Below are 23108 nucleotides of genomic sequence, written 5' to 3' on the forward strand. Positions count from 1 at the left end.
GTGTAGCAGTCATGTCACAGACTATTTTTGTTCAGTGACGTCTACTCAGACTATGAGTAAATGGAGGGATATAATATTTTTTAAACTTATATCTTATTTATTTATGGCTTACAACAGCAACAACAATAACAACAACAATAATAATAGTAATGTAAAAGGGTTTTTGCAATGTACCACATCTAGCACATTCTGTTTTCCCAAAGAGATGTAGGAATCATAAATCAAAACTAAACAGGTATCTCCATGTCTTTCTGCTACACAGAAAAGATGTTTTCTCCCATTAATCAGAATGCTGTGATGGTTAGAAAACAGTAATATGTGACTTTCCTGAATAATAGTAAATATCATGTAACCTACATACTGATGGGGAAAACTTCTGGAGGACATACCAACTTTTTCATAAAATTCTGAACCATAAGAAAAGCACAAAAACTGTAAAAATATGCTAGGACATCTCTGTCTAATTCATTAAGAGCAATTTACTTTTTTTAAGCATGTATAAAAAGAAACAGTTACATATTCTGTGGCTTGGCTTTTCACACTGTTCCCCTGGAGCAGTCATTCATCACTTACCTTGCCAGCAAGTCAATCAACTCAAGTTTTGACATTCCATCAGGAAGTAATCGAGGAATAGCAGCAACACATGTTCTGAACAGATCGATTTTTGGTTTTCTTTCACCACTGAAAAATTAAAACAGAATTTTGACCTAGCTTAAGAAGGAGCTGTGTTAAATGATCTACCTCTAAAGTGCCAGAGGCCTACTAAGAACATCAGGATGGACTGGTAGACACTATAATGAGATAAGAAGGAAACATGAATACATTTTTCCATTGAGTAAATGGTTTTAATTTTGACACTTTTCACGCATCATATCTACACACTACTTGAAAAATCAATTATTAATGATTCATTTGTTTCTCTCTGAGAGAAACTGGCAGATCCATAAAAAATGGAGGTACAATGTAGGATGATTCCTCCATCGAGATCAGCATTTATATAATGCAAACTTTGGATGAGGCAATGAGGAAAGAATTGGGGCATTCTCCATCATAGTGCAGCTATATTTCACCAGTTGTATAAAGCAAATAGCGGACGTGTAACAAGTTTAAATAACACGACTGAAGAAGACCCAGAAATTTTCCCCCAACAGAGGACAAGCTTATGGAAAACCATCATGATATATTTTTATACTGAAAAAGGTGTGTAATTTAGAGGTAGGTATGGCCTGAGAGTTTCTGTTGATCACTACCAGAGATAACAGCATTTTGGCAACTCTTATCAGTCAGAACTTGTTTTAGCAGCCCTAAGGGTGTTCTAATCCGTGAAATGGCACAATTGTTCCCTAACAGCCTGCAAAAGTCATTAAACGAAAGTTCAGTATGAACCAAGCACTAGGTTGAAAGTCCATGAGTCTTCTAAAAGTAGCTCAAGTTTCAGTTGTTGATTATTTTCAAAACAGATCCAGTTGTTTTCTGACTTGTTTTCAACATTTTTGGTAAGTCTTCAGATTAAGTAAGTCCTTCAGATAGACCCCACCCCAATGTGCGGATTTTTTTTATTTGCTCTTTTTTATCTGAATCATCTATTATCTGATGATGGAGTGTAGAGGAAATTACCAAAGCGTAACAGCATTTCAAACTGTGCAGTCTTTCCCACAATATTATTAATTATTAGCCTATATTATGCTTTGAAAGGATAAAAAAAATAAGGTCCTATTTAGAGGTTAGTATAAACACAGAGAAAGATTGTTCCTCTTTTAATATGCCTCCAATGGAACTAGAAAAGAGTGAGAAGGGGAGAAAGAGACACCAAGAAGCATTGTCAGCTATTTAACACCACACTGAAATGGAGTGACAAAACAAAAAATGAACTTAGTTTCCCTGTACCCCGGTCTATTGCCCTGGTTACTCTGTTTCTCCACCTGACAGAGGACATTGCATTTGGGTATCTTATTTTTGTGTTCAGTCACAGATGAAGCTGGATGCAATGCAGTCTGAAAGAAGATTTTCTGTACTCCTTATTTCAGTGAGTAACACTGAGTACAGTTCAGTGGGTATAGAAAAGGCATAAACTGATATTTGACTTACTTAATTCAAAGATTAAAGAAAGTTTTGTAGCTAACACCCTACTTATCAGCTTGGATATATATTACATGAATAAAATGTTGACATGTTTTTAATTAACTGTCTTAATGGTAAGGAGAAAGTATACTCATGATTAATTACCTCTGTCTCACTGTATCTGTATTCTAACAGACAGAACTTGAAAAGTGTCAGCAACTGACTGGAAAAGGAGTAAAATACATCTCACTGAGAATTTGATTATGAACAAATCCATTTCAACTATTATCACTAAAGCAAATACTAGCTGGATTAATAACTAGTGCAAAAAGTGCCATTGGGAATTTTATGTGCAGGCAAACCAAGTCTTCCTTGATTACTTGAAATGGAAAATGAACTTTGCAGAGTTTCCTTACACTCAGAGCCTAGTGTGGGCAAAGTCTGTGCATTTCACATGGAGACTCGTAAAATAATAGTTTGAGAGGAAACTCTTCTGAAGGCAAATGAGTAATTATTTATAAATATAAAATCTGTGGGTGTTCTGTGGCTTATCAGCTGCTCAGAAGAGTAGCAGGAGAAGATCCAGACCTCAGGCTCAAGTTCCCAACTCACCATCTGAGCTACCAGGCAGAGCATGCGAGGGAGGCAAGGGGAGTCTTTGAAGTACTTGCAAGGACGGGTTTGTATTTTAGAAAAATGGATGCCCTTTTCTAACTAAATGTTGGAAAGTAATTATATAACCAGTATTGAAATTCATATCCCAGTGTAGGATGCAAATGATGTTTCTTACTCAGGATTTTAATAAGACCCTCCATACTGGCATTTATTACTTCAGCAATAAAGGCTGAAAGGATCAGTAATTAAATATTGTCTAGAAGCAAGTCTAACGCTGCCAAAGAAAATTCCAGAATCTTCATACTTTACAATATTAGGTCTGCTCACTGTCTAGCTACTTCCCTCTGATCCTTATTTTATTTGTTAATAAAAATACCACTGTGGTATTCATTTTATACAGTTTACACATAAACTTTATGTAACCGTAACAAAAGCAATAAATTTAAAATTAACATAAATATAGTGTGATATCTACCAATTAAAGCCCATAATAATTCAAAATGAATATGTAACTCTAGTGAAGTATAGAGTTCTGTGAATAAAATGAGAAGTAATTACATATAAACAATGTTGGCTTTTCCACATATCCACAATGCAGTTTTTGAAAGGATCATTTTCAATCCTGACAGTTACTGATGTTTTTTGTGAGTTCGCATGATTTTAGATCAAGTGATAATTAAGCATCCTGGATATTTTTTCCCCTTGAAAGAACAAGTAAAAAAGTGTTATAATGTGGTTTGATTTTGGTTTTGTTTTGTGGTTTGCTGTGGTTTTGGTATATCTAGTAAATTAGAGCTCATCTGGATATAAAGTACAACACAAAAGGCAGCAACTTACACAGGTAAATTTCAATCTTCATGTTTCTGACAAAAGTTACTACCAAATCTTAAGGCTTCCTGAAATTTAAAACTCTTTTGAGTCTATTTTTTCACTGGCTCTAAAAATAAACAACATTTTGGTGATGCTGAGAAACCATTCAAATGATATTTATAGCAAAGATTAAATACACTTCTTATCTTAGTGCCCAAGGTTTCACTGTGCAATTATCTTTTGCGAATAAAATGTGAGTTTCAAAACTCGCCTGCCCTGTCACTAAAGTCTGAATACTCAAAATGGTTATGAACACTGGGTGCAAGAACTGAACAGGACATGGGATAGGACTACAAGAAAAATATGAAATATTATTGAATAGTAATATTAGCTATGAATATAAATAAAGACAATGCTGGTGACACAGCATACAGTCTCACCTAGAGGCACTGCAACGAATAAGGGCAGAGGAACAAAAACATAAAGATGGTATCAACTGTACAAGGTAGTTCAATTTGGCCACTCATTGCAGTCAGTCTATCACTCACAGTACTCCTAGCAAGTTGACTTTTTTGGGCAGTAAATGCAAAAAATCTCAAAGAGACCAGTGTCCTTTTCATTACGTCCCAAACTTTTTTCCAGAGGTTGTTTCTTTTCTAGAATAACAACCATGACCATTGCTCTAACAGAGGAGATATGCAAGGTCTCCTTATAGCTGAGATCTCTACAGTCTGTGCTCTGCATGTACCAGATGATGTCTCTGTGTCTCTAACCTCTACTTGATGTTCACCTCACCAGAACTCTGTCCAGGAAACTTCCATCACTAATAATTTTCGATGAAAGCGAAAAATGGTGATGCTCAATGCAGCTTGAACGCACACTGGTTTGATTCTGTTCCAGTGGGATACTGCTTAAATCCAAGCCTTATCACAAGATTACTTGGATTTTTAATTAAGATTTGATTTGGATTACAAGCATGAAAAGCAAAGGGAATTTTGAAATATTATTAATAGGGATTTACAGAATTCATTGCATTCATTTTGAAGTTCAGTGATGCAAATATACCCTGAGACAGCGTTCTGAGCATAGGCTGCTGCATTCTCGACTTTAGCATTTTACTTCAACCATCTAAACAACCATAGGATTCACACATGACTTTACCTACATCACAAGCATCTTCAGTTCCAAACACTACAGCATTCAAAGAAGCACAATCAACTTGTCATAAACATTTTTTGAAAGTATATACTAATTAAGCTAAATGTTCCTGTTTCTTGCTGTTTCTCTGATGACTCATGATAGACAGAAATAGAAAAAAGGTTCCAAAATTACATCTCCACGTTTCATGGGAATTAGTGTTCTTTAGCACTCACGTAATCATGTCTTCAGGTTCTTTGTTAAGCATCTGTATGTTGGTTAGCATCATGCACCGACCCACTTCCTTGTCAAGGTGCCTGAGGATGTTGTCCACGGCTTTCCTTACTTGAGAATAATATAATGACATACCTGCAAAAACATGCTTTTTATATGCATTTTGTATAATCGGGGATATTTATAGATATTTTTCAGAATATACATATATGTATATTCTGACAAAGAAAGTTGCTTACTCATGCTGTGGTGCATAAAATAAGAAAAATGCTTTGTTCATGACATAGCATATTCCGCTAGTAATGAAATCCTGATCCAAAACCAGAATATGTTGCCTGCTCCAAAAGGAATGCTTACGTATTATACATGGAAACTGGAATACTGGATCATAAAATATCAATGAAATCGCTAATACAAGAATTTAATAGTGCAATAGTTACTGAATACTATCTTCAAATACTTTAAATACTTCAACAGCAGTGGGTCTTACACTGCTTGTTTTCTTGCTATTACTACAATGATCTAGCACAGTACAACACAGGTCTTTGCCACTGCTGTAGACTTCATTTCGTTCACGTAACTTTGGGGACTTCACGAAGTGTGAAGGTGAGCAGCCAAATTTAATTTTTTTTTTTTGCCAACAAAACCAGGCACCTTCAGGGCATGACAGAGAGGCTCTTATACAGCACAGGATTCTTGCTCTACTTTGAAGCCCAAGACAGCAGTGCTATGAACTTAGGCCCTTCAGAACAATATTATTTTACATTTAAAAATTTTGCCATTGTGAAAGTTTAAGATACTGCATTTAAAATTACACTATAAATGAAATCTTTGATGGTTTTCAAAGCTCGTACATCTTTGAGCACAGACACTGTTCCTAATAGGATGAATATCCATGAATAAACACAGCTATCAGCACTGAAAAATTAGACTACCTGTGTCTTTAACCCTTCCTAGAATACAGGGTTGCTACCTCTTGTGGAGCTCGACTGAGGACTTTTCAGAATAACCTACGAAAATCAGCATTTGGCAAACAACTACACATTTCATTAGGACACACAATAAATTAAATGCTTACAATACAAAAATAAATCAAATATTTAACAATAATAAACTAATCTGCTCAAGTGCTGAAAACATGTTCACATCCATTCTCACACAAGTCTCTATATTGTCCATTCTCTTACTGACCTATCATTTTAGCTTCCTCCTCTGTGAGGGTTTTGCTCAAATATGTTTTCTTCACTCTGAGAGTGTTTCCAGAGGGAAGGACAGCTCCAGTCACTGGCATTGGCGGTTCACCATCTTTTTGCTGCAAGCTATCAGCAATTACCAAGAAAGCTCTCAGGCCAATATTCATTCTCTGTGAAGTTTAGAAGATGGATGAGTACCATAATCAAATAATCATATTCTACTCATATTCTTCATTCACTTTGAAATTCCAAGAATGCACTTGCAGGCATTTTCTTCTGTATCTTCACTGCACAAACTAGTCTGATATATTTCACAAAAAACTGCCCATGAAATAAATAGTGAATTCTTATCTCCACTGTGAGCAGTGCTCTCCCCTTTCAGAACCTTAAGTATTTGCATTAGTACATTATCTTTTTATCTTCAGGATAAAATACCTGGATATGATCTGTAGAGTAGCAATGCATCTTAAATGGACCTTCAGTTAAACATAAATGACCTACATCTGTTATGAAAAAAAAGAGATCAATAACTGTCTTGAAAGGCCCCAGGATCAATCATACTGAGAGAAAAGTCTGGAATAATGCTCAATGCCAAAACTACAATGTGAAAATATTAGAATCTATCTGACCTGAATGCCTTCTGGGAATGCAGCAGAGGAAAATTTGCAAGCTTTGCATTGCAGTGATTGAAAGACTAGAATGTTTTCAATTTCTCTGGAACATGTTCTAAAAACTAAGAGGCTGCCCTACTGACAGTCTCCCAGAGATGCATTTACACAGATTATGGAGAGGTTTTTTTAGAATGCTAAAGTCTACATGCATAAAAAAGTGGGGCTATGTCTTTTTTTTCAGACTTACAGTGCTGCTGAGAAACAGTAAAATTTCAGATGTTGATTCAACAAGAAGCTAAGGACTATGTCCACCCCCTCTCAGCTGGGCTGACACAAAATGTCCTTTGTAGGACCTTTTTCAGTCAATGCTGCAGGTGGCTGACCCAGAGCATGGTGTGGACTGCCCGCTCAAAAATTCTGTTTCATCCTTTTTTTACTCTGCTACAGAAAGATGAAAGCTGTGTTCAAAGCAAAGCTTGCCTTTCATTTTTCCTGCTTTTGACAGTAGAAAGTTTAATCTACTTTTCCAAGTTTTTTGTAGCCAATATAATTTGTGCAAGGCAATCACTCTGTTTTAACATCTTAGTGAATAGATACAACAGTTTAATTCTGCAAGATTATTACAGACATGTTTTATGAGAGGATCAGAAATTATTTTATATTTTTTCTTAATTTTCAAAGGAAAATATTTTCAAAAATTGTATATTTTTAAGATAAATTTTTATTCTTTTAGTACTTATTTATATTTTGATTTTTTTGAAAATTTATTTCTGATTGTTTTCTCTAGGAAAAGCACTGGGAAGCTGACTCATGACACCAACACCAGTGGAGTGTTGCTGGTCAGAGTGGTAGAATTTGATTAGAGTATTTTCTTTTTCAAGCTTTCTTGCATCATGTACTTGCAGTAAAACTGTTTTGAAAAACACTGACACTGTTACAGAAAAAATATTGTTATATTAAAATAGTTTAAGGCACTGCATGTAACAACAGCACAGTGATAAGCACATACTGTGACCAATAGATTTATTTATACTTTTCTTTTTGTTTTATACATTTTCACTAGTTCACATTTGATATTCTTCACTGAGAAAACATCAGAAAGGCATAAACAACGTGACGTTTTACAGATAGAAATTTACAGATGTATTTTACCAATAAATCAGATTCAAGATTTGGCCTGAAAACTGGACAAAGGTGAGAGCATGCTTAGAATATAACCAGGAAGCAAATGTAGCACAATACATACTAACTAACTAAAAAAAAAAAAAAAAAAAAAAAAAAAAGCAGATGTATATCATACCTCAGGGTTGAGACTGAAAGCTTTTGCTGGTTTTCCAACACAAAGGAAGTCAAAGATAATTTCTTTCATTGCAAAATCTAAACGTTCCTAAAACAGCAAAAATATTGCAACTCATTATGCTGCTCACTTCTGCTATTTATTTTCATTAAGTCTACAGAACGCTGAAAACCAATTTCATCAGGGTTTATTTAAATATATGGAAAAATAGATTTTCAGAATTATGTAGAACATATTATCAGATCTAAGCTTTTAACAATGCTTTATGTTGACAAAATCAAAAATGTATAGCATTTAAACAGAAAATGATCCATTTTGGAAATAAAGCTTTTAATTATTTCATTTAAACTGCAGTAATTATGGCACTAACACAGTATTTTACATCAAGAGAGCTTATTCACAGATGGCACAGTTAAGGGAAGATTTTAAGAATCTGTTTGCTTCATTCCTATTCAGAGACTTTAAGTACGTGCTAAAGTGCTTTGCTCAATGGGAATACTTTCTGAGTTTAAGTCATAAAAGAGATGAAACTTCTAGCACTGCAGATTAGCCTATTTTAGCAGTTCCCATTTGAACTGATGAAAACTACCTGTGTCAACTCCATGCTGAACCTGGTTGACATCTGACTTAATGCTTTGAAAGCAGTGCAACTTTTTGTCCTATGCAGCAGGGATGATTCAGTTTTAGGATGCAACATGGCCTATTATTTCGAACTTTATTGACAGTCAGAGTATGTCAGAGCATTTTTTGGCTTGCTGGAAATTTAAAAAACTTAATTTTTAAAATATGTGACTTGAAGTGAACACATTTGAATCTATTCTCAATGGAATGATGTTAATCAAAAACTGTTGTTCAAAAGTTTGCCCCAGCTCAGTCAATAATGTCATCATTCCCTGCATGAAAGATAATGTCAACCATGTTGCAAAAATTTAGAAGTTTATTTATTTGTTAGTTTGTTATTGAGAAAATAAGTTGTCCGTTATATGGAAAGATATATGCATGGCTCTCCCATACCTGTGCAATAAACTGTATTATCTTCACAAAGATGTTTAGAGGCATATCTCTTGGCACAACACCACGAGATCCTTTTGGGAAAAGGGTTGTGACAATAGTAATAAGTCGACTGTGAAAGAAAAAGAAACATTAGACATTTTTGGACCTTGCAGACCTTCATTTAGCATGACACTCCATTTAGAAAGACCCCAGAAAAAACTTCCTTTGAAATGAAAATGTAATGAGGTATCTTGTTCTGATCCTTTGCTCCAAATTCAGTGTAATTATTTTATTTCATTACTATATTACAAGTAAATTAACCAGTCAATGGCCACTACAAAAGTATTTTTAACTTACATTGAACTTTAACTTACACTGAAGGAGTGACTTCTAATCTTTCCAAAAGCAGAAATATTTTATACAGCAATTTTTATAGGTGACAGGACAACTGGCAGTGCCACAAGAGGCAATACTTTGTTGTGTACAGTTGAGTTTCTTATTTCACAATAGAAATAGGTTCAATTTGAAGGAATTCAGGAGAACTATAAAACCTCTTCACTGGCAACATCCACACTAAAATGGATTTTCATTGCAAATAAAGCATTTTACCTTTGGGTAGCTGTGTTGCTTTCACATTTAATTCTGATCATGTAAACCCACAGTAGTCTGTACAGAGATTCCAGTGCAACTCGAGCCATTTTTGGGTCCTTATTCTAGAGAAATACATCACAGAATAAAAAACTTCAGGCCCAAATTAGCAGGGAAGTTCTATACTTAATGGATGCCAAGGTGAACACATTATTAAAATGCATTTTAATAATGAAACTATAAAAAGATAGAGCCTCACAACTGCTCAGTGCTCCATTTCTGTAGCTGTAGGATGCTCGTGCATACGACCTGCTCCTGTTATTACTTAGGTCATTGAAAAACCCAAGTATCAAGTTAGTTAAATTAGATACATGTTACAATTAAAAATCTCTGTTTGAAAACCCCCACAATTTTACTATGAAAAGAAAACCTCCTATTCAGTAGATTACACCAGTTCAAAATTTGTTGTCCTATGGTGGCAGCCTGGTATGAAGAACAGACAAAGGAATGTACCACACATACTCAAAAGTGAAAGGACAAAAATCTGTGGATGCTTAGGCTGGCCTGATTAACATGGCATCTGTGATCAGCTGGACTGAACTGGTTTATCTATCTGATTGCTTTTCATTTTTAGAAACCAGTTCAGGACTGTCTTTGGGTCTCTTCAGTCATATGCAGTTTTCTGTTTCTGTGGCAGTTGTAAGTGCAGCCCAGTCAGATGGTCTCCCACATGCTGAGCCATCTGCTGGGTTAAACTTTGAAGGAGTCCAGTACACTTTGACCTGAGATAAGGTTTGCCTGGCCCACAGGGCAAATCTCCTTGGCAAAAATCTGAGATATTTTTGGCAGACAAATGTTAAGTCACGGATCAAAGACTGCAGTTTGATCAAAGAAACTGCAACTGATGCCATCAGTAATTCCTGTATGTGTACTGGTCTGGGTCCTGCAAAATGGTGGGAAGACAATTTGCCAGTGAAATGGGAGACGACTTCAACTTTCAACATGGCATCTGTCACAAGCTTAGGAATAGAAACAGTTTTTGGGCTCCAATTTCCATTTAACTCATTGACTACACGTTTTATGCAATAAATTTTGATATGGACAGAAAACTTTTTTTGTTTATTATAGCAGCATACAATGGTTGTTGCACATGTTTAGAACAAGTAGTAAAAGGAATGCCAAAGTTTACTTGGCATATTAATCACTGCAGGATTATAAAAAATAAAATCCATTACAATCAATTTGTTTACTAACCTGTTTACTTTCAATCCATTTTCCGTAAGTATAATCATGTCAAGCCTTGTACAATTCAAACCTAAGAATTTTATTTCTTCAACAGGTGAGGAAGTACCTTTATCAAAATTTATTCTTATTCCAAAGCTTTCAAGAAAACAGCAGGCTGTGGCTAACTGAATTAAGGTACAAGAGGCTGTGTAGCAGAAGAGGAAGCTATCTGTTAGCAAAAGTCCAAATATCCCAGTGATGATATAGTCAGTGGTGAGGGCCATTGAGAAAGAGGGAGGAGAATAGGGCTGAGACCAGTATCATTGGAGTTTTCAAAAAACAGTAGACCAGTTTTTAGCCAGAACAGCAAGCTGCATGGCAGAAACAGGAATAAGAGGAAGATGATAAAAAGCCTAAGATTGGGCTTTTTCCAGGGACATTATGGGCATGTTCATGGTGTTGATGTGCACAACTCTCCCTCTGAGGGATGGATTTCCAGCTCTTCCTCCAGCTGTGTGAGTTTGGCTTGGGTTTTGAGGTGCCAGCCTGTCTGGTGAAAAGATTGCATCCCTTTCTCTGTACTGGGAAGGAGTGGTCAACCACTTTCTTACTTTAGCCACATATTCAGCAACCTTACTTGCTCCCCGAAGTAAAGATTGAATTAACGCTACCACATTAATCTGAGAGCCCTATAAAGGGCCATCCTTTCACAGGGATGTAGTTTTAGGATGGCATGGGACATGAGTTATTGCAAAAGTAAAAGGCACATGGGCATAATGATAACTAGCACATGGGCATTGAACAGTATGTGCAGCCTGAAAACCACAGCAGATTGCACTGGAAAGCTAACCTTAAACCTCAAAGATCTAACAAATGGCAAAGGAATAAGAATGGCTATGCAGAGGAAAAAACTTGAAACAGTTTAGGGTTTTTGTAATGCAAACATTTACCATGAGTGAAACAAGAAATTGAACCAGTGTCCTACAAGTAGTTCCATTTTGAAAAAGTAATAGCAAGTATTTTGTTTCCAATTAAAAAAGCAAGTTACTACTAGGTCAGTTTTGGTATGTTACTCAACCTAATAACACATCAGCAATTTTTTCTGTTTCACAGGTGTTCTATAGGCTTGGTTTGAGTTAGAGGAACAGCAAAAATTCAAACTAGGCCCAAGAATACTTTTTTGCTATTGAAGAAACCTCCACAGTTAAAGAACTTGTCCTGTCAGGAATAAAATTATGTATGGAATCAGATAATAACAATAACTCAGCACATTTACCTAAAAAGGCTATGCAACAGATCAACAGCATGTACTGAATACAATATTAAAACCAGGAGATACTAACCTTGAGATTGGAAAGGCAATTGTTGAGGAAAATATGCCATCTATTTAAGAAGAACTGCTTCTGACTGACACAAAGTAGGCATGTTACCAAGGGGTACAAAGCCTAAACAGGAAATCGATGTCAATACAGTGTTAGTTGCATGTCTACACAACACAAAACTAACTTAATAGAGCTACCGTAAACCTGAAGTTCTAACTCCTCCATTTCGTGCAATACAAGTTAGCCAACATAAACACATTTGTAAGTAGTGCTATTTAAAAGGAGCTTTCTCTAAAGCTGCTACAGATACATTTCACGGATGAACTAAAACCAACCAAATGTGTACTCATAGCAGTGTAAGGTAGGGCACAATTTTACAGACTCTCAGGGCTAAGTTCTCTCAGTTTGCTGAGAAATGAAAGCATGGAAATAACAGAACTTTATTATTACAACAACAGGACACACAGAGATTGTTGGAACTTGTGAATCAGATGAATATTACTCCTCAAAATCTGCAGTCACAATATTTACCAAGAGACACGTCAAACACCCTAAAGAATTGTGTTAAAATACAGGGAAGGCCTGGATCTGCTGGGAGTTACAGCTTGTGAAGAGAAAAATAAAAAGAAGCAAAGAAGAACAAAGAAGTTAAAATACCAGAACCCAGTCTCTTTGTCAACACTTACTTTAACATTTGTAAATGTTACACTAAAAAAATAAGCTAAAATGCACCTAATAATTTTGAAACTGACTCTACTATTTCAAGAAGACTAAGGTTTCAGTTGTAATGCTAATAAACACAGTCAGGACTTAAAAGGTGTTAGTCAAAAATAAAATGAATTATTCAAAAAATTATCTCTAAATTCTAACTTCAGTCACAGCTCAAAGTATAAATACACCATAAATCTCAGCTTCTGTTCCAGTAACATGTAACACCAACTACCTATAGCTAGGTTAATTTCTTGATCAAATGGCAAATGTACATTAATTTTATTTTTATAATCTTCATGTCCAAAATACATATGGGACAGGAAAATTGAAGTCCTCTCACAGAATACTTTCTCACTGTACAGTGGTATACTACTTGATTGGATCACAGAGTTTAGTAACGTCCCAAGAGTGTTACAACCCATCCTAAGGAAGATCCCTAGGAGGGAAGATAAACTTTCTCCTGGAATTTCCTAATTCTCTCCATTCACTACCAAGAGAACCTTGGTAACTAACTTATATGAGGTCCTTTTAGAAAATGAAGCAAGATGAATTCGTCTATCCTGTCTGCACAGTGAGTCCATGGATTCACCAAACACTGATCTTGGTCCAGTTCAGACTTTAAGGAGTGTGCTTTTTTTCCTGGAAGCCTGGAAATACATACTGGAGCTATTTTTGTCAACTGTTTGCCTTTCCCCTCCTCCTCCTCCTCCTTGCAATGTTTGTATTTCTAATCACACCCTCACAAGAATCTATTCTATTTTGCCACTTTTAACTATGTAGCCTCCAGTGTGCTATGTGTAGACAAGCAATCAAATGCAAAAGCCCAGCTGTGCAATCCTTTCTCAAGAATGTAGTATTGACTTTGGCAAGTATGGCCACAGTTTGGGAAGTTCTATTTAATGCAAAAACTGTACAGAAAAGCTCTACCCTGCTGCAGTTCCAACAATGTTTTATTAACTCGGTAGAGTGGAACAGAGCCACACAAGCACAAGCAGAGTGAAACCAGAAATCCATCTCAAGCCTCCCACTAATTCAAACTGGATCAGGACTGTGCCCTAAGGGTTGTTCTGACTGTCCCCTGGGAATGCTGTAACAGGCAGAGAGCTCAAGCACACTCCTGCAGTCCTCCCAGCAGTTTCACTAGCGCCAGTGACCAGCATTTGCCGAAAGAACTGGAAACAGGGAAGTCTTTTTGACTTTTCCCTAGAATGAGGGAGGACAAATGACAAACTTTCTTTACTTAAAAGGTCCAAGACTTCAAAATGAATTAGCTAATGCCACAGTGCTGACGGGCGCTGACCCAGTTGGAGAGACAGACTGCTTAAGGCAGCCAGCATCAAACTGACTCAGATCCTCATTTAATTCAGATCAACTCATGATTCCAAAAATACACTGCAGTGCCACTGTTCATCTCACACATAAAAAAGGATGAAATAGGGAGCTACACAGTAGCCAAGTTATGGATTTAAAAGGGCATGTGTTATACATTTTTTCCTTCCTACAATGTATTATTTAAGGCCCCTGAGAGTTGTTCCCACATGCCTCATTTGTTCTCGCTTGACAAGAAGTGAACTCTATTATTTCTCCTCTTCTCCTAATGTTTACACATAACAACTATGAGAAAACCTAACCATTTAATAATCACAGGACCAGAAGCTGACAACATCTTTGATTCAGACTAATTTAGATCATAATATGAGTAAAAGAAGTACACTTATTTTCTGGAAACACAGTAATCTTCCCCGCAAATGGAAATGTATTGGTTATAGCCAAATGTAAATAAAACATTTGGCAATTTCCCAAGAGTCTTGCTCAGAAATATTTGTGACAAAGAATTTTAAGCTCTGCTTCTTAGGGTTACTAACCAAGGAGTGTTTCTTTCGTGATGAAAGTTCAAGCGTTGTATCATACAGGCTTTCAACGAAGTTCCTCAGACAGGGGACATTCACTTCATTTTTAACAGCCTAAAAGAAAATTTCATGATAGTAAAACACTATTTCCCAAGCTGTTTTATCTAATTTAAAAAAGTTATGCAAATAACATCAAAAATAAACTCACAGCAGCTACGGGGACAAGAATTTCGACAAACAGTCCTGCCAGTGCATGCTTGATATCTTTGTCTTTAACTTCAAGGAAATAATGTGCACATTCCTAAATAATAAAAAAAAAAATACAAGAAACATCAATTGCATATAGCTGGAATAAAGCTGGAATAGCTGGAATAAAGACCTCTGAACATTTGCTCAATGCGTATCACGTGTCAGTGACTATTTTTATCCTGCAAATCCCACTGAAAACATTTGCCTCTTAACTTCTAAATCTGCATTTTGCAGCAAGCACAAAGCAGGACATAAGTCAAGATCAAGGAGCTGTTACTCTAATCCAGAAAGTCTCCACAGACTCCAGCTGTGCCTGGTGGTGTTTTGGACTAGAAATGGAGTTGGACTCAGGGGCTGACCTCATGCCTTCCCTGTGTGTATCTTCAGGAGCAAAACTAATTGTCAACATGGACTGCTTTATACAATGCTTTGAGAGGCCAGAAAAGGAATGCAATTTTCTGGTAAGATACACAGGGCAATGAACAATGTTATGGTAAATATTTCATTGCTAGAATTCATTGCATATTGAGGGTCAATATGGAATTGTGCTATGTGAGGACAGTTTCCAGGCTGCAACTGGGGATTAAGAAAAAAATAAAGCAGACTTTGTCCTAAACATGCAGCGAGCTACTCTCCAGACAGCTGTGTTTCTCAGGAAGTGGAGAGGAGATAAGCATCCACCCACTTGTGTCTACAACTTCTCTGAGAATGACAAATCCTATTGCCCCAGCTACTTTTTATCCAAGTCCAAGGCACAAACAGCCCCTGACTGTACAAGGAAGGTCCCTACTGACCATTTTTCCTTCACAGTCATGCAGAGCAGTTTACACCTCAGATCACACGTATTTTTTCCTGCATGCTAACAGGATTATACAACACATGGCTTCAGTCACTCGCACCAGACTTCATGAGGTGCTTCTGCACTCTTTGGGGGAAGACAGGCTCTCCTGGAGCTCATTCCTGAAATCAGCTCACCCCTTTTGAAAGAGCCTCTCTCGACTACAGGAGCACTGCTGTGACAGAGACTTCAGATGAAACGCTGCATGGAGAGACTCAAACAGACAAACTGCCCAAAGAGGTGAAATGTACTTTGCCAAAGTGACCACAAGGTTTTCCTATATGCACAGTGCTTTTTATGATGCAAAGTAGTAAATATAAGAATTCATTTAGTACTGAGATATTGTAGCAGGGGAAGGTAGAGATCCAAATTTCAGTTTTACTACATAGAAGTTTTACCACAGATTTTAAAAGTATTGAACACTGGATAAAGCTGAATCACAACATCATTCACTCATCAAGTTTAGTGCACTGAACACACATTACTTTGGTTTTTTGGCAGCTCTGTATAACTTAAACTAAGTTGACACATACTAGTACATGTCTTCATAATTAAGAGTAAGGTAAGGAGAAAAATTATTTGTTTCTGTGTTGTGAAATATGTCTTAAATATGCGATTAAATATGGTTTAGAATATATTGCAAAGCTGAAATAGAATGTGCTTCCGGTTCAGGACTTAAAAAAGCAGCTCAGTGTGCCTGTTTGCCTGTATATGTGCATTCCAATGCCAAACCCTTACTTGTGGGCATCTAACGTTGATTTTTTTTTTCTCCATGTACACCATTGATACACTAATCTTTACATGGAGGTTTATATAAAACATTTATTTTACTGGATAAGTGGATATAAATCATGTAACCAAGGGGGTGATCTGAATAAAAAACAGGGGAATAGAAAGATTATGCTAAAGGAACCTGCCAGTGGGAACAAAAACCAATTGTACATTACCAGCAAGAATGCTGAAACATGAAATAATTTCTTGCCTTTCACAAAATTATGTAATCTATTAATTTAAAACATTCATTGTAGTCAAACTCTGTACTAGTGACTTTTAAACCAGGAGGGTACAGAATGCACTCTTACAGCAAGCAAGGTGAAAGTGGTGGAAGAAGACAGTACCTCCAAAGGAAATTCTATCCAGTTTTTGCATCAATTCTCTGTCTCTTTTTCTCCATTAGAAGTTTCTCTCTTTTCTGACAAGTGTCAGTATTGTAAGATTCACTTTAGAGCAGCTAGGCACGGACACAGGGCAAGGGACAGCTGTGGGACAGGGCTGAGGTCTACAGAACAAAACCTCTTCCAGCTGGAGGGTGAGATGTAGGGACTAGAGGTATATGACTGATGAAAAGTATGGCATGACACACTCTAGACACCAGGCACTGAGGGGTTCAGAGCAAGCAGAAAGCAGCTACATGTAGGGTTATGTGGAAATTACATACAGAAAATCTCCTAGAATATTACATGGAAAATAAAGCTTAGGCCAGTCAGAAAAGTCTGGGAAACCATAGCTATATACTTAAGAATTTTACCTGCATAAACTGAAGAGAAGCTTCAAAGTCCTCCACGGGGTACATCTTAATGCGAAAGAATTTCATTCCCATTATAAGACTGATAATGCTTTGAACGACATACGGGCTTTGTTCTTTATGCCGCAACTCTTTTAGCTCGGCCATAAATTTCTTCTTTACAGCAGGAAATCTATGGATTCAGATTTGTTAGTTCCAAAAAGTTCAAAATCAATATTTGAAATGTATTGTAAGGTATATAAATTGGGAAAAAAATCTAAAGAAGATAAAACTTAGGTTGTATAAAAGTACTATTTCACTCAGTATTTGAATAGATTTTTTTTGTTTAGCTTGCTTTCACTTCTAATAAACTGAGAGAAGGAAGCATACAGCTTGATCTTAGCAGTTTTAGATAACCATATTTTTCAAATTATTTTATCACCATGCACCTCTTTTACATAAGAGCTAACAATATCATTTAAATAACCTCTTCAAATGTTTTTCAAAAATCCATGATGGAAGATAGCTATCTTGAAAGTACATGTAATAATTTCAAAAGAAATTGTTTATATTGTAACTGTGAAAATATTCATATAGGGCCTTTGTCCCTTCAGGTTTTTTTCTAAGAGCCACTACAGTAACACTTAAGCATTAACAACTACAATAACTTGGGGAAGAGGACTCTGTGATCATTTTTTGTCTCCCCCACAAATCTATTGAAGGTGTCTTTGGAGACACATTGTCCATAAAAATGATATATAGAAAGAGCATCCAACAGCACCTCCTGCCCCTTTTGAGACAAAATGGAAAGAATGTAATTTTTTTAATGGTAGGCATAGCATGTAACAACCTTTTGTTATTCCCTTTGATAGACAACCCAAGTGAATAGAAACATCTTAGCAAGGCCCTTCAGAACTTAGACAATCAACTGGAAGCTTTGGATCCAGACACAACTTCTCCTTTTGCATTTGACCCAGCCAATTTAGAGGCCCAGGTAAGACCTAAGCTGAATTTATATGATTTCCAGAATCTCAAACTGTTTTAGCCACATCAAGCCAAACTGACTGGTTTTGTAGAGCTGAGACTCACCCTCAGCAACACCAAAGTTGTTGTCTGTCAGGAGACAGACAGCATTACATCAGGGCAGTAAAATTCATCCTCTGCTTAGCTGGTGGTTTAAGTGTACGATGAGATGTTATATTGAGTACATGAGATCCTGAGTTTGACTGTTTTCAGATTCAAAATTTAAGATCTGACCCACAAAGTGTTTCATGTCATCTGTTCTAAGAAGGATGAAGGGTTCAGAAGCGGATGCATTAAGTTCTCAGCTGAAATAGCTGCAGAGAGCCTTAATATTGTGGCTGTGTAGGAGGATAGCCATTTATAGGTTTGCCCAGCTAAAGAAAAAAATAGAATCTACAAAAAAACTAGTTAAAATAGCTCTCTTCAGCCCTTTGGGCTTTCTACAGACGTCACTGCTGAGATAGGAAAAATAATGCTGCTGTAGTTGAGTTGAATTTATTCAGTATCACTGGACGAGATGCAGAAAGCCTGTGATTCCCTAGAGGCCTATGTTCTAGAACATCTGGATAAATAGAAGGCCAATGAACTGGAATGACTTATTCCTACAGAATACTTAGAGAAAGTGAGAAAATCAGAATATTCACATGCTAAGCAAGTAGACTTTGTCATATTTATGGAGGAAATAATATACTGAATTTTGCTTACTTTGCTTGAGCTAGAACACCTATTACTTCTGCATACAAATCTGCAACAATGTGCATATTTCCAGTGTTAGGACCAAGGTACCTAGCAAGAGACAAGAAAGAATTCTCAGCTGAGAAAACATACTGTTTAAACCACAACTATTAAAACTATAAGAAAGTATTTTTTTCAAAGATTTTTTGCACGAAAAAAACCTTACCCTTCTTTGTACTTAAAGTGCTTGAAAGCCAAGTTAATAACATCATTTACCAAACTGTCTATTACAGGATGAAGTGGAATCTGAAAACACAAAATAAAATATAACAAGTACACATATATTACACTAGTGCTAGTATTACTCATGGATATCATCCATTCAGAAATATATCAGTTAAAGTAGCATGTAGCTAACAAAACAGATAAAATGAGCCAGCCATTTAATGTTTATTAAATTTTGAAGAGAAATACTTTAGCTCCAAAGACTTGGCAAAGTAAGGTCTGTATGAGCACAGAATGTTATGTATCACACAGGTGCAAGAAAGACAGCAATGAAGAAGCATGCAGGATGTACTTCATGTTTTTATTATAATCTTAAAGATGCAAACAGAAAGAAAAATCCAAAAATTCACTTGCATTGGTAATTGCCATCATTTATTAGTTAGTGGATAATTTAAGAACTCCTACCTGTTTCAAAACTTCTATTAATACTAAAGAAAAAATAAAATCAATAGCCAGATCTCTTCTCTCCATTAAATAGTCCCTCTGCTGTTCATCACTGCAAAATCAAACCAAGAAATACAATATTTTGGATAAGTGCCATAATTCATATTATATGTCTTCTTCAATTACATAGATACAGATAACAGAGAATTGTGTTCTACCTTTTAAACTGCAGTCCAGCATCTCAGAAAGTAATGTACTGTTATGTTCTTAAAATCTGAGATAAACAGACCAAATCTAACTTCTTGGTGTGATGTTCTTTCAAGTGCTTAAATATCACTTACCCATTTCCTCCCTCTTTTTTTAAAAGATCCATAATAATAAAAAACAAACAAACCCCAAACCCCCCCAAAATCAAGGAAACTTGTGGATTCTGTATTCTAACAAATGGATTTAATTTCAAATTCCTTGCTGATGATACCATTTAGATCATTCTTAATTACACTTTGGAGGCAAATGTAACTTTGTGCTATCAAATTCATATTTAGACTTGTCATTAATTTTGAAAAACGCCTTAAAAGCACCAATGGAGAATTCACAACCAACTATATTATCTTTTAAAAACTTTTCCAGTGTTAATTTTTAACTTTGGCAATACTTGTCAAACTTTTAAAATGCATTTCTTGTACAGAACAACAAAGAGGAATAAAAGTCTGAGATTAATACCTTCCAATAAAAATACCAACATTATACCTATTTGAATCAACTGATCAAAGTTTCAAAGTGTAGTGAAAAGATAGCATAAAATAGATAGTACTTTTTGTAAACTTAAACATTAAAGGAACAGTTCTGCAGTCCAGTTGAAGCATTTAACATGATTTCAGCGAGATTTTTGTGTAAATTTGGCACAATTCTTATAAACATTAAGAGTTTGAGTGATTTCAAATGTACTTATGTATTTGTAATAAAATAGGCATTTAAGAGTATGGCTTGATCAGTGATGAAGCAAGCTATTTGCATTTTGATTTCCTTTGGTTTTACATTAACTGGAGAAAGGACTTGTTATACAGTCTTTCTAGTAACACTCCCAATCGACAGAGTGGTCTTGTTTCACTGCTAAACTGACTTTCTACTAAATTTTGGGTGGAGTTCCTAAAGACAGCTATTTACGAGCAGGCAGTTGTGGAACAACTTGAGAGAAAGAAGTGATTCAAGGCAAGGATTCATCTCACCTAAAAGCAGACATTCTAATTAATGAACTGTGTGTCTTCATTCTGCCTACTTCTACTGACATAAAGAGTCTAATTCAGGTTCATTTCTACCTTGGTATCTAAACCTAGCCCCTACCCCTTTGTTCCAGCCAACTACTGCCTTTTGTAGTTACTGGGTTATAATAGAATCCCAAAGTGAAGAATTGCCTATGCACTTCTGAACACCAGGTCTGACAGAGCTGATTCTCCTGCTGTTTCATTGAAGTGTGTAAATGTAGTACTGAAGTATTCAGAAAAACTCAAAGTTTGAAGAATATACCTGAACCATACTGTCAGACCTCAATATAACCTAGATCAGTCTGCTGCCTTATCACTGAGGAACTACTGATATCATTATTTTTGTGTGCTTGTTCCTTTGAAGAGGTATGTTGCTAAAACTCTGTGATTCTCAAGTTTTGGGATTGAGGGTAGGTATATGTGAATTTTTTATGTGTAAGAAGAATGCTATATAAGAAAAATTCTTCCAAGTGGCACAGAATGATTGCCCAATCACTTGAGTAAATAAAGCTGATACAAACTGGTATTTAAATGACATGAAAGTATCCAAAATATCAGTAAGACAATTGCAACAGCACTGTTGTTTGAAATATGAGGAGTGTAACATGAAAGACACAAAGATTCCACCCATCAAGAAGCCAAGAGAAGAGTTCCAGGAAGAAGTAGAAAAAAGTTTTAACTTTCAAACAACTGCTACCTCACAAAAGTTGATGGGTGAAATGTAACACAGTTTACCTTAGAATTTATAAATTATGCATATTCAAAATCATACCTTTTGGATTTAGTGCTTGTTCTTGGTCTGTACTCATGGGATTCATCTTCTATGCCATTTTGCCTTTTATACCAATCAAACAAAGTGCGCAGGATAGAGGGTAGACAATATTCTGAAAGTGAGCTCATTGAGCTTATAACCTATTGGGAAAATACAATGAATCAACAAATGAAATGCTGCTCAAGTTTTCTCCTTAAAAAAAAGTACTAACTCAATTGTTCTTTCTTGTTCATCCATTTTTTGACAACTATGATACAAGCAGTGACTTAATATTCTGCATTTCCTGTCTTAAAAAGATGTGCAGACATGACACGTAGGAACATGGTTTAGTGTTTCTAGTTGGCAGTGTTGGGTTTGTGGCTGAACTTGATGATCTCAAAAGTCTTTTCCAACCTAAATGAATCTATGATTCTATAAAACATAAACAGAAATGTAACAGTGGAGTGCATGGTGCTAGTGTTTATATTGATGATATTAAAATGGATTAAAATCTTGTATAACATCTTTCGACATACCAGAAAATCATCTAGCTCTTCAAGCAGATTATTATGATTTTTACACAAAGTTGATTTGAGTTCAAACAGATTGTAAGGAAAGAAAAAGTAATGAATCAGAGGTACTGTCTTCAGGGGTTATATATGACTGCTGGATGCTCCCTCGAGACTCAAGATTATATTGAGAAACACCCCAAGTTCTGCAGTCATTTTAATCAGCTGACCATGCATCTTACTCTTAGGCTCACACACCTGAGAACTTGCCTTTTATATATAGGAGAACGTTTAGACTTTCTTGTGTCTTTGTGGGCACAAATAAAAAATAATAGTTTAGAATTATTCCTTAGAGGTTGCTGATTAAACAGCTCTAGTGACATACCGGATAAGGAGATTACTGCTCACTCAGTATTAACTATGTCACCAGTTACAGAAATGTTACATGTTGGATTGAACTGTGACTTAAACATCCTATTACAGGAAACAAAAGCTACAAAACATGAAAAGATCAAAAAGTAGGGGGAAAAACCTCCCATTATTTATACAAGAGAATAATACATGTATTGCAACTGAATGTTCCCAGCTACAGCATTTGTGGACATTCTAAGAAAATAAAACCCCACTATTTAAAATAGGGAAGAAATTAGTGATCTGGAGATTTTTGACTACCTCAAGATCATGCAGGGCTTGATCCTGCAAAGTGCTGAGTATCAGGACTGAAGAGCTGACGTGCGTACTACATGCCAAGTACCCTGATTATGTAATTAACTGTCAGGTTTATCCATCTGCTTAAACTTAAGTCAGCATGTTTCAATGCTTGGGGACAAACAATAGAGTTTAATGTCTCACTAACATCAAACTTGTGTGAATGTTGTGACTAAGACAAGAGCAATATTGGCAGACTCAGCATTCTCAAATATTACTATAGCCTTAACTGAGAACTTTTGTGGATGACACTTAGCCTATTCAGAGATAG

The 23108-nt window shown here is 36.0% G+C and overlaps 1 protein-coding gene across 6 annotated transcripts in view; it reads right to left on the reverse strand.

Moving 5' to 3' along the window:
• FRY (FRY microtubule binding protein) overlaps positions 1-23108 on the reverse strand; it is a 182291-nt gene that overhangs the window by 84773 nt on the left and 74410 nt on the right. For all 6 annotated transcript variants that reach the window (XM_083854733.1, XM_083854732.1, XM_083854731.1 and 3 more), the window contains 14 exons: positions 21642-21781; positions 19626-19716; positions 19162-19241; positions 18966-19046; positions 17262-17430; positions 14855-14947; positions 14662-14760; positions 12107-12208; positions 9561-9664; positions 8973-9081; positions 7962-8048; positions 6049-6220; positions 4860-4992; positions 574-681 (listed from right to left, as the gene is read on the reverse strand). In XM_083854733.1, the coding sequence (XP_083710859.1) occupies positions 574-681; positions 4860-4992; positions 6049-6220; positions 7962-8048; positions 8973-9081; positions 9561-9664; positions 12107-12208; positions 14662-14760; positions 14855-14947; positions 17262-17430; positions 18966-19046; positions 19162-19241; positions 19626-19716; positions 21642-21781 (1568 nt within the window). The remainder of the gene's footprint in view (positions 1-573; positions 682-4859; positions 4993-6048; positions 6221-7961; positions 8049-8972; positions 9082-9560; positions 9665-12106; positions 12209-14661; positions 14761-14854; positions 14948-17261; positions 17431-18965; positions 19047-19161; positions 19242-19625; positions 19717-21641; positions 21782-23108) is intronic.

This window comes from Zosterops lateralis (assembly GCF_965231275.1).
Source record: "Zosterops lateralis genome assembly, chromosome: 2".
Classification (NCBI taxonomy): Eukaryota; Metazoa; Chordata; class Aves; order Passeriformes; family Zosteropidae; genus Zosterops; species Zosterops lateralis.